At 36.6% G+C, this 16449-nt stretch overlaps 1 protein-coding gene across 1 annotated transcript; it reads left to right on the top strand.

The window, feature by feature from the left end:
* The first annotated feature begins 3178 nt into the window (after positions 1–3178).
* Positions 3179–10143, top strand: LOC140151670 (uncharacterized). The gene is made up of 3 exons (XM_072174006.1): positions 3179–3368; positions 7599–7801; positions 8381–10143. Exons 1-3 carry the CDS (start codon positions 3179–3181, stop codon positions 9794–9796), a joined length of 1809 nt encoding a protein of 602 aa, XP_072030107.1. The 3' UTR covers positions 9797–10143.
* Positions 10144–16449: the final 6306 nt, after the last annotated feature.

The raw sequence follows: 16449 nt of genomic DNA, 5'->3' as shown, positions 1-16449 counted from the left end.
TAATGTTTTTGACATAAAATATCATTTTGCGAGGAATGTTGTATAATATAAAATCCCAAACCCATAGCGCCCTGTACTATAGGCCCTTATTAATGATTTGATAACAAATTTGCACCAAAACAATAATCAACAATTCTGATATCGTAGATATATGCGTTTCCAGCAACCTAGGTTTCCTTGCACAACAATTCTATTAGTAATGTGCGTTTTCCAAAACACGGGTTTACTCGTACAACGAACAATTCTGATAGTAATGTGCATTTTCCATAACACGGGTTTCCGTGCACAATATCAACAATTCTGATAGTAATGTGCGTTTCCAGCAACCTGGGTTTCCTTGCACATGAACAATTCTATTAGTAATGTGCGTTTTCCATAGCACGGGTTTCCTCGTACACAATTCTGATAGTAATGTGCGTTTTCCAAAACACGGGTTTCCGTGCACAATATCAACAATTCTGATAGTAATGTGCGTTTCCAGCAACCTGGGTTTCCTTGCACATGAACAATTCTGTTAGCAATGTGTATTTTCCATAACACGGGTTTCCCCGTACACAATTCTGATAGTAATGTGCATTTTCAGCAACTGGGGTTCCTTGTACGTGAACAATTCTATTAGTAATGTGCGTTCTCCATAACATGGGTTTCCCCGTACACAATTCTGATAGTAATGTGCGTTTTCCAAAACACGGGTTTCCGTGCACAATATCAACAATTCTGATAGTAATGTGCGTTTCCAGCTACCTGGGTTTCCTTGCACATGAACAATACTATTAGTAATGTGCGTTTTCCATAGCACGGGTTTCCTCGTACACAATTCTGATAGTAATGTGCGTTTTCCAAAACACGGGTTTCCGTGCACAATATCAACAATTCTGATAGTAATGTGCGTTTCCAGCAACCTGGGTTTCCTTGCACATGAACAATTCTGTTAGCAATGTGTATTTTCCATAACACGGGTTTCCTTATACAATATCATCAATTCTGATAGTAATGTGCGTTTTCAGCAACTGGGGTTCCTTGTACATGAACAATTCTATCAGTAATGTGCATTCTCCATAACACGGGTTTCCTCGTACACAATTCTGATGGTAATGTGCATGTGTTTTCCAAAACACGGGTTTTCTTGTACAATGAGCAATTTTGTTAGTAATGTGCGCTTTCCACAACACGGTTTTCCGTGCACATTACCAACAATAATTCTGATAGTAATGTGTGTTGTCCATAACACGGGTTTCCTTGTACAATATCAACAATTCTGATAGTAATGTGCGTTTTCAGCAACCTGGGTTTCCTTACACATGAACAATTCTGTTCACAATGTGTATTTTCCATAACACGGGTTTCCTTATACAATATCATCAATTCTGATAGTAATGTGCGTTTTCAGCAACTGGGGTTCCTTGTACGTGAACAATTCTATTAGTAATGTGCGTTTTCCATAGCACGGGTTTCCTCGTACACAATTCTGATAGTAATGTGCGTTTTCCAAAACACAAAATATCATCAATTCTGATAGTAATGTGTGCTTTCAGCAACCCGGGTTTCCTTGCAAAAATTCTGTTAGTAATTTGCGCTTTTCCTTACACCTTATCAACAATTAATTGCATGAACAATTCTATTAGTAATGCGCATTTTCCATAACACGTGTTTCCTCGTACAATGAACAATTCTGATAGTAATGTGCGTTTTCTGCATCCCGGGTTTCCTTGCACATAGATCAACAATTTATTTATTTATTTATTTATTTATTTATTTATTTATTTATTTATTTATTTATTTATTTATTTATTTATTTATTTATTTATTTATTTATTTATTTATTTATTTATTTATTTATTTATTTATTTATTTATTTGTTTGTTTGTTTATTTGTTTGTTTGTTTGTTTGTTTGTTTGTTTGTTTGTTTGTTTGTTTGTTTGTTTGTTTGTTTATTTATTTATTTATTTAACCTGGGTTGTCCTTTCAATGCACTAGCATTGGTCTCCCAAGGCGTCCTGATGTGTGTTTTCAGCAACCCGAGTTTCCGTTTACATTAATAATTCTGTTAGTAGTAATGTGGGTTTTTCACAAATTTTGTTCGCTTGGTTGAGTTATTAGGCAGAGCACTTTACTCCAAACCATACTGGTATTAGCTGTCAAAACATTCATTCAGAAATTAACATTGAACTTGTAATACGGACAGCAAGTGAAATTAAAATTTACAGTCCTTGAAAAGTGTGAAATCGAAGAGGTATAATTTTACTCGCTCAGTAACGAAAGCAGTTTAAAAACTGTCAACGTGCCCAAGTTGAATTCAAACTATAAATAATTGAGTACGGCGTAAATATCCAATAATAGTCACTTTCCATTACCGTTATCAGTATTCTATACCTCAATCACTTCCGTTATCTTCACATTAAATATAAAATGATGCAATCAATTATGATTACAGCATTCAGCTTAATTTTCTGAAATATCGTACAAAAAAGGCGTGTCGTGTAATTTACATGATTTATGAGTCTCATCTTTTGCGTATAGACTTGAAATGTACCAGTAACGTCAGAGTGTCGCGTGACCAGCAGAGACGTGCAAATATTGTCGGTATAGTTATATTACATGCAGGACAAAAATGAACTGTGTTTGTGCGACTTGCTTTCAAATGGATCGTCAATTAAAAATTATTTTTTGCTGATTAACTGATTAATAGAAAGAAGGGAATTGCTATATATCTAGATTGTATACAGAAGAGCAATGGATAATTTGTTAATAGCTCGGAATAGCTGCGAAAGTTGTAGTTGGAATTATAACTTTCAAAAGGGAACGCCATAGATCTACCGCAATAGCTTTCGATGGAATATTCTATGATTTGGGGACTTCAAATTACAAGCTTGTACCTATAACTGTATAAATCCAAATGAACTATTGGAAGGTGTACATTGTTCCAGCGTGTAATAATTATGCTGCAGTCCATTGCGTGTGAAGTCTGTGGGTGGGGGTGTGTGTGCGGGACATTTGTGGTATTGAACTCGCTAGATCAATGGCTTGGAATTCACGGAACAATACTACAAAGAATATAGGACTAGTAACAACAACTTTTCAAAGGAAATACTGCTGTTAGGTTTGATGACGGAATGAAAATATTTGATGGTTTTGGACTGGAACATCACATTGGTATAACTTAATCCAATAAACATTATGCATTTATCCAAAGCAATCCGAGCGTCAGTTGTCCGACTGGGATTTTTAATCCATGGAATGGTAGGTCTCTTTGGTTTGGTTTATACCACGCAAATATCAACTTACTGGTTCCTTGGTGTCTCCATGGTGGTGATGATGACTGAAATTGTCCTGACGTACAGATTGAATAAAAAGGGAGAGTGGAAATGGTAGGTATAACAAAAGTATGTCTTATCGAAGGAAGGAATGATGGGCGATTCAGGGGCATTATTTCTACTCCTTTACACATTTCCCTTTTCTCATTGTCATGATTGTCTCAAATTTACTCAACGTTTAAAAAATGTCAAATCGTCCAAGAAGGAAAACTGGCTACCCACTGATTTTGACGCAGTAAAGCGTAGGATTGTAACAAAATAATGGCACGTGTTTACATAGACCAATTCGTTCTTTTGACAACGAAGCAAAACGAGGGAGCAGCGTGGCACATTGGTTAAGGTCTTTTCCTTTGGTGCGAGAGGTCCCGCGTTCAATTCCCCACAGGACCAGAACAAATCTAATTCCGCTCTCCCCACGGCTCATCTGGTAAGACCTCGTTACAACCAGTCAGGGTAAGCCCGATTATTGGCGACACTTGCCTGTCCTGTAAAAATGTCCTGATCACCTATCTAAGGTGACCCATTCACCAGTCACTTGTACCTGTGTTATCTCCTAGATTATAGCCAGCTGTCAATGCATAGATATGCTTGACATAAATAAAAAAAAGAAGAAAAAGGAGCTACTATGATATGATGCAAATATGGCTAAATAATATTAGGTTTATCGCATTGGAAAAAGGGAAGCACGGGCACGGATCCATCAGGATCTATTCAAGCTTAGCTTCATATTTTTGAACGAAGAATTGCGACTCAAAGAAACGGGTTCTCAACCGCTAAATTCCCGGTGTTGTCCTACGGGCATAACCATGATGATAATACCGTAGACTGTGAAAAAGCAGAAATCATATTAAAGTCATCAACAACAATGTTTTGAGGACGAAAACAAAATGCTCTTTATATGTACAGGAAAATGAATCAAAGATGTAGAGATGACTATGGTGCTCTACCAGGTAAATGTCTGATTTAAGACAGACCATCGCGATATGCTAATTACGGTCGATCAGGGGTAAACTCTAACCCCTAACCCTAACCCCCGTAACACAAACGGCAAGACAATTAATATATGACTCGACAAATTAACAATCTGGAAATGGAAACATAACAGATCAAACATGTCAGAGGAAGAGATGACATGGAAGCGAACAGAGTTTATATAAAAATTGACGAATAGCCATTTCTTCTACACTTTCTGTAGTGAAATTTGATAGATAATTTTGCGTGGGCTCGGTATAATCGTTAATGTCAATGTATTGAGTGTTATATTATCAGGGTAGTGTATTATATACTCACTTAAGGGTATAATATAGAGTTGAATTCATTTTCAAAATGAGTTGTGATAAACGATTTGGTATTTTTGAATATCGTCAACCACTTCATTTATCTATACGCTGCAGAGTCTACGTCATGCAGTTGTACATTACACGAGGGTCATTCAATATAAGTTCTACCTCCTCTCTCATAATTTTGGTAATTTAAATGGTAGCTTCTTCAAACTCAGCATGATTATATACACCAAATGTGCAACCAAACAGCAAGATGGCCATACTTTTAAAAGTTATACCAGCATCCAGTGTTTGCTGTTATGTCTGAAGGCCTTACAGAGCATGAGAATCTGCTTAGGAACCTGTGTGAAATAAGTTTTGTTTCAGCGCTAAATAAAGACATCCAATCACTTTTTGTCACTTGCTATTTTAAGCCAGTTTCCTTGGTGTTCCAAGTGCCATATCCATAACAGGTTTAAAATGCTTCCAGTTAACCATATTTTTCTAATACAGACAATTTCTGTATCAATGTCTTTTGGACATTTGAAAGAAAAACATGAAATTTGATTACAAATCTGATCTGCTCTTATCTTTTCTTTGTTAAAAAGCAACGGCTTTTGTTGGAGTGAAGCACCTTGTTTTGTCATTGTACATATTTTTCGATAGTTTGCTGTATGGCAGCTTCAATGGTCACTTCTAATTGTTCTACTTATCCGCGGTACTGAATCGTGATTTCATTTTTACTTCGCCTGCAACAAATGAAAAAAATATTATTGAAACTATTTTTTTTACAAGCTAGATAACACACTAGGTTATAATCATGGAACATATGAAACGGCTACACTATTTTGCAGAAACTGTGATATGAGGGTGGAGGTAGTACTTTTTGAATGACCCTCGTATAAATGATTGGTCAGTAATTATGATGCCATTCTCGAAGCTAGGTTAAAAGGCCTTTAATGACTATCAAAATAATATCACCTAATGGAGTTATATTCTAAATTGCGTTGCAGAGGAAAAATTTAAAAACAACAAGAAATGTCTTTAAAAAGACAACGCCATGGATGAAGATCATGTTTCATAATTTTGCATTGCAAGTACTTGGAAAGCTAGTAAATTTGAATGTTTGGCACAACTAACCGGGTGCGAAATATTGGCATTTATTGGTAAATACCACCAATGACATACTAGGAAATACTCAAAATTTTCATGTCGAAAGCTGAATTGGAAAATGTGTGCTAAATTGGTCTACATTTAATTCATACTTGTAACAAACGGCTCAATTGAAATCACATCCTCTGAGTTTTACAACAATCCAACAATCTATATTCAGATAACCTTAAGAATGTTTGATGCTTAATTAAGGGATTTCATATCAACCACATTTCATGACAATCCAATTATCTATTATCAGTAACTGTTAACCTTGATATTGAAGCATGGTAATTAATTTTAGATATATTTATTCGCAATGTATAGTTTACTGGTAGTTACAATCACATCATAAGGCCACTAACAGTCAATTTTGAGTTTCCCGTCACATAATTTCTGAAAACAAGTGAGGTAACTTTTTCATTATTCATTATTTTTCTGCCTTTCGTTATATGACTAACACGAATGTAAAATGTGTTGTTATTTGCCACTCATTCACTTGAAGATGGATGTTTAGCCCTAATGAGATTCAAAAGTATATTAAAAATAGTCACAATAATGAATTCAAGTGAGGGTCAGAAAATGAAGTGAGGGCGGTGACGGGAAACTCAAAATCGACTTTCATTGGCCTAGTCAAAAAGACTGATTACTCAATCCCAGGGATTCCCGGTTGCTCTACACGTACCAAAAATGTATAAAACCAAAGCCACTATCTACCCCAATTACTGGTATCCCCCCCCTCGACGACTAGTGTCACTCCCAACATCAATTAGTGTTGGTAGTAGTGCACTATTTATACCCAGCTCTGGTCAGATCAGGGAATGGTGGTATAATGCTCATTATTATTGTTTAATTAGTGGTCACACTTTACTTGTCAATGCTTGTTGACAGCTTATCAGTAGTCAGATCAGCAGGGGTGCAGTATCCTTTTCATAGAGCAAAATTGTTCAAAATGTTCTAAAAACCTTATTTTTGAACGGATTTTAATCGTTAACAAAGCAAAATGTATGTTTAATATATTAATTATTTCATTAATAGCAATTTCCTAAATTTCCATCCATAAATAACCACAGAGCATTATCTGTTTACAAAATAAGTGTTTATTTTCAATTAGCCATCTTATCAGTAAAACTGATAGGAGGCCAAATTATAGTCAAATCAATTAGCCATCTTATCAGTAAAACTGATAGGAGGCCAAATTATAGTCAAAAAACAGATTCTTTGTCTGGTAGTCCCGGCAACCCAGTCTATATGTGGCTCAGTTGTAAACATACACAACACAAACTGACTGTGAAGGAGCCTATATGCACGTAAACAACTTTCTAGTACATGTATAATAAAATCCGTTTTTGAGTATAATAAAGAAAGTCATGCATTGGCAACATGAAGGAAATACCTATTGCTAACTTGGTAAAATGCATACTCGTAGCCCAATCTTGTACATCATAGCACCCAGTTTGGGTTTGTAGTTTCGAAATGTTGCAATTAAACATTAGTTCTTTCAAATATGAAACGCTAAAACACAAATCTAGAACAAACAATCATTATATTTAGAAAGATATAGCAAACTTTCCATGATAGAGATTGGACCCAAGACAAAGTACACCCAAATTAGGTGACAATTCGGAATTAAGCCATGGCTGGAAAAATGAGGTGAAATAGTTATTATGATACATAAGTGTATTGCTAGTATTTATTTCAGTCAATTTTCAGGATAAAATATTGGTTTTGTCCATCCACTTTCATGTTTGGCATTATTTAGAAGGCCATGCGCAGAAATCTAATATTCAACACATGTGAGGTCGTTTTGATCGTGTAAATCATTCTGTTCCACCCTAATTGGATGCTTTTTTGTTTTATACCATTTCCGGTTCGTACCTTCAGCCTTCATCTACCTCTGTACCGTTGTCCCAGTCATCTGGTTATTAGAACTGGCGATGTTGGACTTTCGCAGAGATTTAAAGATTCGTCTTGGAGTCGACAGATGCCCGACAGATCTTAATGATTATATCAGAGATAATAACAGAAATGTTACTTTATTGGTTTCTGATAATACAAGTGCTTTTGAAGAGGTGTGTGTATCCACTTGGGATATGGATTGACTTATGATAATCAGGGATTCCCAAAATGGCGGTTCGAGACCCCGAGTTACGATTCGTCTGCGTGGCTTTGAAGAAATGCGGCCGTATCAAAACAATAAACAAATAAATAAATAAAAGTTAGGAACCTCTTTACCGACATCATTAATATATAAAAATTAACATCAAACACTCCTTTCTTGCACCTAGGTTTAGCAATATAAAAATGGCCCTTTACTGAGCCAGGAGTATTCGTTACAAGTTTCAGATTGAACCCAAAGAATGCAAAACAGGACAGTTTTAGGATGATTATACCAACTCTCACAACGATTGATTAATATTCAAGATCTGGTACTGGTCACGCATTATGTTTAACAAATCAAACTTCCCTGCGACACATGGAACATAAACATCCGATAATGGTTTCGTCAAATTTATCTCACATGTGTCGCAGTGAAGTTTGATTTGTCAAAGGTAATGCTTAATCAGTGTTAGATCTGGAATATTCTACGTTTTCCAAATTTCAGATTCACTTCTAAATTCATATTTTGTTTGTTTGTTTGTTTTTTTCAGGCTCGAAATGCTGCTAGAGAACTGTATTCCACAGCTCTTCAACAGACCCTGATGTTGGTGTTAATAGTAGGCCGATGGCTTCAACCTAGAGGAGATCTAACACGTGATCAGCTCTCCCAACTCTTGCTTGTGTACATTGGCATGGCAGCAGATATGCTAGAATTTTCTTCCGAGACCCTCAGAGTTGACCAGATTGCCTGTAGTGAATCCATATTCTATGCCGTGTTGTCTGTATGGAGTTGGAGCCTCACGCAGTTTTCTTTAGGATTGACTACAACGAAAGGACGAATGACCAGAGCATCAGTAAAGATAGAAGATAACGACAATAACGGGACTCCTACACCACCTCTGCCTCAACCTGACGAAATTTATTCACGAGCTGCATCTATATCCTCACTAGAGCTGAAGAATAGTAAACATATCAAACTGACTTTGCTTTCTTTGGGTATTTGTGGTACTGAGTTATGGGCTCTGTTGATATCTGTATGTATACAAGATGGCCCATTTCTTGTAACGCGTCTCTATATAATATTCTATTTTCAAGTTTATGATCGATCAATGATTTTCTTTACGTGCAAAAACGCGTTGTTACTTTTTCTAATGTCTTACAGATTATTTGTGGTTATTATAGAAGCAAAACGTAAGCAAGAGAAGAAATTGATGCGTTTACAAGCTCGTTCCCAACCGGCTGGACAAGACAAACAAGGAGACGTGGCGTCGAATAGTCCAACCGATAGCAACCGATATTTGCGCAGGAAAATTCAACCGAAAAATTCTTCTGAGGTTGTCATCAACATGCAAAATGAACATGATGACTTTCGAGTGAGTATATCAGATTCAGCTTCACAAAATAATAATGATGATAATGACATCTACCAGGTACCACCTGATGAAGGAAGCCTTGGTATCGAAGAGCGTCAACCAGATGATAGCAACAATGGCAACAGACTAAGACGTAATGGGCATCAAAGATCATCTGATATTACTGGTTATGATAATCAGGCTTATCAACGGGATCAGGAATGGATGAAAGAGGATAATCACTTTAGCAACGATGCTGATGATCATGATGATGATGATGACGGCGACGACGACGATGGTGATGAAGATAGGGCAAGAGCGTATATTGTAACCGGAAATGAGAATAGTATTGATCTTGAAAGCATGGGAAGGCCTCCAACACCACCGCCGTTCCCACCACCTCTAATGGTGTCTTCACTCGCTAGCAGACGAGGCTCTCCACCAGTATCGTTTACGCGGGCATCATCACCAGCAAGAGGTCGAAGTACACCATCACCTGTTCCCATTCGAAAGGATCATCCTCATTCGTCGTCAGAAGTTTCCAAAACAAATGACCAGCGAGCATCTTCGTCGACATCGATTTATGCAGCGATTCATCGGCAACCTAAAGTCTAAATGGAAACCAAACTCACAAAACTAACTAAACTCTAATTACTGGTGTTATAAACAGGACCCTGTTCTCATAGATTGTTTGTTATTTTTGGATATGTTTAAAACCTTTAAAGGGAACGTTTTAGCGAAAATATATAATTTTACGGTGTTCTCTTCTTTTGACTTTCAACAATTCAGTTAAATACCTAGATGTGAAGCATGAGGACTAGTTTATTTGGAATCACTTTTACAATAATGATGCTAATCTACGGTGCGTCCGCTTTATGACATAGAAACAAAGAAAAAGTGAAAACAGATTCTCAACAATAACATGTTGTTGTACGTAAATATTTACAGAGCTTTACATGTACATGTACATAAAGAACCAGCTATGAGCTACTGAAGCATAGTTTGTGTTAATTATATAATATCTCAGTGTTCTGATAGGTGTTGACCGCGTTGTCAATAATATAAAGGTCTGGTATAAACTTTGAACAAATTCTTTTGGATTGTTAGATTCAACTGTTAACATGATTCTTTTTATGCAAATCCAATAGAAATGAAGATGTTAAACTCACATGTTTAGTCAGTTAGTGACGTTTCACCACTACACTGTAGTGGTTTCATCAGACTGGCAACTTATTTAGATGCCCACCATCAATTAAACAGCAGATGTACTTTGCACTAGTAAGGCCAATTCTCGAGTACGCGAGTGTAGTTTGGGATCCTCACACTGCAGCGGATATTAATAAAATAGAGATGGTGCAAAGAAGGGCAGCGCGATTTGTAAATAATAACTACAATAGAACAGAGGGCACAGTTACCAACTTGTTAGAGCAGTTAAACTGGACATCACTCCAACAACGAAGGGAAACATCACGTTTAATCACCATGTTCAAAATTCAAACTCAAAACTTTGCCGTCCCCAAACCGGATTATATACAGACACCAAGGGCATCACATACTCGCCAATATCATCCTCTTAAATTCCGTGTCATGGCTCCCAAAACAAACGCATATAAGTTCAGCTTCTTCCCGCGCACCATACTGGACTGGAATTCATTACCCTCATCATTACTCGATTGTAACAAACTGGAATCATTTACATCTGGTCTTAAAAACAAAAGTGTTAATTAAGTAGTGCATTTCTTTTTGTAAGTTTAAGTAGCTTTAAGTGTAAATTTATTATTTGTCAGTTTTTGATCCGTGTCTGATGACCGGCGTCAGTATTGTTTTCTCAGTCAGATATTGCCTTGGCAACTTTACTGAGTATCCTAGTAGATGTAGATGTCATCACATCGGAGACTATATACTAGTCTCAGCATCAGACTGCTTCCTTTTATGGTCAGCAGGAGCCACTATAGAGGGCGTGATCCCGGGGCGTGATGAGTTGGTCAGAGATGTTGTTGAGTGAGTAGGCCCCCTCGTCCTTGTTTAGAGTGTCTTTTCCTTTTCGGTGTATCCAGATGGCTTCTTTCAGCCACCTAGTAGTCTTGTCGCCTTCTCTGTCGATGACTTTCGAGTCCTCCCAATTGATAGTAACTATCTCTACAAATCATACTGGGAGGACGATCATCAATTGGGAGGACTCGAAAGTCATCGACAGATAAGCTGACAAGACCACGTGGCTGAAAGAAGCCATCTGGATACGCCGAAAAGGAAAAAGACCTGGATCAATATTTATTTATAGGCCTACTAACTGTGGAATTGTTTTTCTCTTCTTTCATCCTACTTTTTTTTCTTCTTTTTTTCTATCTTTGGCTCTTTCCTTTTTTACTCTGTCTTTCATTATTCTCCTTGTTGCAGGTTTACAATCAAGAATAGCCTTCTTTTTCTGTCGCAACTTTAGAATCTTGTACGTTACTCCTGTCATACACCCTCTGATTATTTTGAGAACGATGTTTACTCACAGAATAAACCGGATCTTATGGTGACGTACCTTATTGTAAAAATTAGAGCTTCTTCTTTCTGTTTATTTTGTTTATCTCATTTCTCACTTACACGAGCCCTTGTTCTTTTAAGGACCCTTCTTCAAAATTCTCATCACAGTTCATTGTGTCATTAACCCGCTGTCAAGCTAATTACATCTCGAATAATCATGATAATGATTAGTACCACCATTTAAGTCCATTTTAGTAGTTTGTAATAATTGCGCTTGTTATCACAATCATGCTAAGTGCTCATGGCTGCAGGCTGCATAACTTGATTGTCAAATGCATGCTTTAAACTAATATGGATTATGGAAGAAACTTCCAAATTAAAATGCATTATGCAAAATAAGATCCACATAATTTGTACAATGTTATTCAATCCAGTCTTTCTACTAAAGTGCTGCTTATAATACGCACTGTACAACAGTCTCAAAGTGCTAATATTGAGCATATTGGTACAGAGATAGCGCCCTCTGTTATCAATTAACTTTAGTGCGTATATGAAACGTTTTGAAGCTATATTTGACACTATAGAATCACACCACTCTTCACCATACATACATTCTCCCAGCCACATTTCCCTAACATAATATGAATTAAGGTCATGGAATAATTGGTAGGAAACGGCACTATCTCATTAGCATGAGCTGCACTGTTATTTAAATAGCGTATTGTTATTTAAATTTGGCCTCAGCTGGTATAGATGGCGCTAGTCATGGCATGCAGAAGGAGCCTGTTCGAACCAGTGGAAGTGTACAGGCATGTTTAATTGATGCATAAATCACCGTTCTGTATATAGGTATAAGCTGGTATATTTTGTACACGATTTCTTTATACAACAATGGGGTGATATTAAATGTATTAAGTTTATAAAATGTGACATTTACGTGCCTTTTATTGTCTGTAGTGCAGAGCTCCGCCGAGTGAAGCAGCTTGAAGCTATAGATCAGAGAGTTGATATTCTTGAGAGGGCACTCTATTCACGTGGTTTCTTTTCCAACGCTAAAAGATCACGAATTTTGGTGGTTTGCAAATGAAAAGTGTCCACACTATCGATTGATTACGTAACTGTTATGAATAATTTATTAGGTTTTTCAATGCAATCGCCTCGACCCCTTAATACATATTATCTGTATTATCAAGTACTTGGAATAGCAATCCGGTGAGTTCACTGAACTACGCCCTAATACTGATGGAGTTTTAATGGCGTTTAATGGCGCTAATCCTCTCCATACACAGATGAACAAATACAATAGATGAAGGTCAACACGTATGACCTCCTATGTGACATGTTATATGTGATGTACAAAAACCTGAATATCATAAAGATCAGTATTCGTTTGTGCATATGAACTGCACATTTACGTTGCTAGATATAACTCATTATATATAATGACAAATATTGGTATTATGACAATACGGTATATACATTGTATATAAAACGACTAATAGATCCTACTATCATGGCGTCAGGTCAATGTTCATCATACCCCGTATGTTTCTTAAAATTCATTCATATTTGAGACAAATTGCTGTGCCAATTTTATTGGTGCACAAGTAGATCCGTGTTTTTTTTAATTTTCATTTCCTTTTAATGAAAGAATTAAGGTTTTCCACTGCACGGGGGCCACAAGGGTGATACTAATTTTAATGCTATATTTTCAAAACGAATACGTGCTCCCGGTTGGCTCTATAGCGATTTCACAGAAAAGGTATTTCTAGTGCAATGCAGCGTCGGACTCTAGCTGAGAGCGTAGCCTAAGTCATTCCGGACTCCAAAAGGGCTCTCCATACACAAATGAACAAACACAAAGGAGGGTAGTCTCCTCCGTGACCAGCTTGATTTCGATGGAGCGGAACCAAATTGGCTGCGGAGGAGACGGGTCATTTTTCCATGCAAATTTTTCAGTGTCAGCCGCCTGCTATAGATGGTGCCAGCGTGGCCGTCCCTGGCTGCATGTAGAATTCAATTCCAATAATATTGAATTATATCAGATTAATTTCAAGCAAACACCATTGGTCTGCTTTTGAAAAGAAATGTTAATTCCCAAAGATATATAATCAAGTATCACAATGTCATTATATTATGTCAAAACAGCCGTAGATCTTAAAATGTTCAAGGACATTGGTTACGTAATTTCCACAACGGCGTTTGGTGATAGACCTATGAATAAGGGATGAAGCGGTCTTCATTTCTGATCGGTCATATGTGGTGTAAAAGATTTTGACTTGAAATACTACTTGTATTTCATACCTTCTCGAATTTCCATCGTATTATTGACAGCAAGTCCTAATTTCGACATTGCTATTGTAAAAAGTCATTCCTTCTCAAATTAGCAGACTTTCAATAAAAACATATCTCTGGTACCTAATGGAAATACCAGTCCGCCATTACGGGTGCAGAGGTCAGTGGTCTCAGATTTATAGCGGGCGCACTTTCAAGCTTGGTACTCGCATTGAACAGACAAAGTTCGCATACTGAATGGCGGCTTTATTTGTCAACCGTAATTAACATGATCAAGGGGTCGAACATGAATATTCATAACCGATCAATAACTGGACTCATTTTCTGCCAAGCAAACCAGCGGGATTTGTCATTGCTTTGCGTGTTTAATAGAACAACCGTGAGTTTAGTGTCACCCCCTTGTTAAGGTGCAGATACCAGTTTGATCAAAGGAGTTCAAACAAGTCCAAAATGTTCAAATGGCCGACCAAAGGAGACCATAGCAACCACATTTTTCCTAGCAACGCAATAAAATGTCTATAAATCATGCACTTTTTGGACCTGGTTGAGTATTCAATGTGTCTTTTTCTATTAGTAAATCATATCCTATTGATGGAATGAAGATAACAATTTGGTCAAAGGTGGTCAAACTACTGAAAAAATATCCAATATGGCTGACTAAAGACGGCCATAGCAACCAAATTCCACATAGCAACGCAGTAAAATTACTATAAATCATGTACTTTTTGACCTGGTTGAGTATCAAATGTGTCTTTCCTAATACATGAAAGCACATTGATGGAATGAAGATAGCAATTTGGTCAAAGAAGGCCAAACATATCCAAAATATTCAAAATGGTTGAATAAAGGTGACCATAGCAACCAGAATTCAAATAGCAACGCTGTAAAATTAATTAATGAGATTGTCTACTATACCTCGTAAAATTTAGAAAATGTATATATTTTTTATATTTTAAAAGTCATTGGCCGTTTTGAACCATAAGGGGTTGTTTCTGACTAATTTAGTGATAAAAAATCCATTCCAGGTACTATTGTTAGGTTTTCTGGCCATCTTCAGGGGGCGCAGCACTAATTCAGCGTCCCATAGGATAACGTGTGAATTCGGCCTACTTCAAGCGCCATTCCTGGCGTCCCTGCAATACTTGGCAAAATAAATTTGATATCAAATTAAAGCTCTGTTTCTCTAGATTTTAAAACTTTTGTCGGCATATATCGATGACCATTGACTTTTTTCGCTATTTTGCGGTGCAAAAAAGAATAGCTAAAAATATACTAAACTCACCACTCACATTTCAAGATGGGGGTTTCTCTTAATCCGCCACAGAGAATTGCTTTTGAGATCAATTGTCCAGTTTTTTTCTGCATGTTATCATTAAAGACACTTATCGAATTCATATGAGCCAATATTGAGTGATTTAAGTGAACATGTCGGTAGATATGGTCGCTACAATCTCATATTCACTATGGACTATATTAGCCGAATTTCGTTGTTACATAAAATGCGGAGTGATTTAGTGTTGCGCCCTCTTCATCATTAAATCCAAGATGGCCGCCATCGGCTGCACTACTAGAAATCCACTGAATTTTGCAGTATGCATTTATTTAAATGAAACCGATAAAACCATGTTTTGAGTGCATCTTATTCACTGTTTTCACTATTAATTCAAAAGCTATTCAATTCTTGCAATATTTATCCACAAATAAGATCGTCTGCTACCTCATCCAAAATGGCTGCCGGCGGCAATTTTGAAATTTGTAAACAATTTTGTATCTTTTGAACGCCCAGACAATTGTCCCAAAATTAGTTTTACCAAATTTTAGAATTTCTAATTAAGAAGTAAATCTTGTAGCCCATTATGAAGATTCTGAGCCAAAAAGTGCGTTTTTTTACATTTTTTAAAATGTAATTTAACGTTTTCAGTGAATTTTGATACTAAAAATAGATTATTTTATTCTCCTCCCTTTTGAGAAATATAGATACGTTGATGGTTTCATATCAATACGCCTCGATTCACTAGATGGCACATAAATATTTATTTAAGGTAAAAAGTACTGGATTTGTAGTAATTTTACAGCGTTGCTATTTGAATTTTGGTTGCTATGGTCACCTTTATTCGACCATTTTGAATATTTTGGATATGTTTGGGCTTCTTTGACCAAATTGCTATCTTCATTCCATCAATGTGCTTTCATGTATTAGGAAAGACACATTTGATACTCAACCAGGTCAAAAAGTACATGATTTATAGTAATTTTACTGCGTTGCTATGTGGAATTTGGTTGCTATGGCCGTCTTTAGTCAGCCATTTTGGATATTTTTTCAGTAGTTTGACCACCTTTGACCAAATTGTTATCTTCATTCCATCAATAGGATATGATTTACTTAGAAAAAGACACATTGAATATTCAACCAGGTCAAAAAGTGCATGATTTATAGACATTTTATTGCGTTGGTAGGTAAAATGTGGTTGCTATGGTCTCCTTTGGTCGGCCATTTTGAA

This window comes from Amphiura filiformis, chromosome 5, assembly GCF_039555335.1.
Source record: "Amphiura filiformis chromosome 5, Afil_fr2py, whole genome shotgun sequence".
NCBI lineage: Eukaryota > Metazoa > Echinodermata > Ophiuroidea > Amphilepidida > Amphiuridae > Amphiura > Amphiura filiformis.
Note: the sequence above shows the minus strand (reverse complement) of the source record. Positions and strands in the feature narration are given on the sequence as shown.

What these genes read in the sequence shown, in the direction of transcription:
- LOC140151670 (XM_072174006.1), top strand. Translation starts at nt 3,179, where the DNA reads ATGCATTTATCCAAAGCAATCCGAGCGTCAGTTGTCCGACTGGGATTT. An exon ending in TAAAAAGGGAGAGTGGAAAT is followed by an intron (nt 3,369 to 7,598) that starts GGTAGGTATAAC and finishes TATACCATTTCC; the next exon opens with GGTTCGTACCTTCAGCCTTC. An exon ending in ATACAAGTGCTTTTGAAGAG is followed by an intron (nt 7,802 to 8,380) that starts GTGTGTGTATCC and finishes TGTTTTTTTCAG; the next exon opens with GCTCGAAATGCTGCTAGAGA.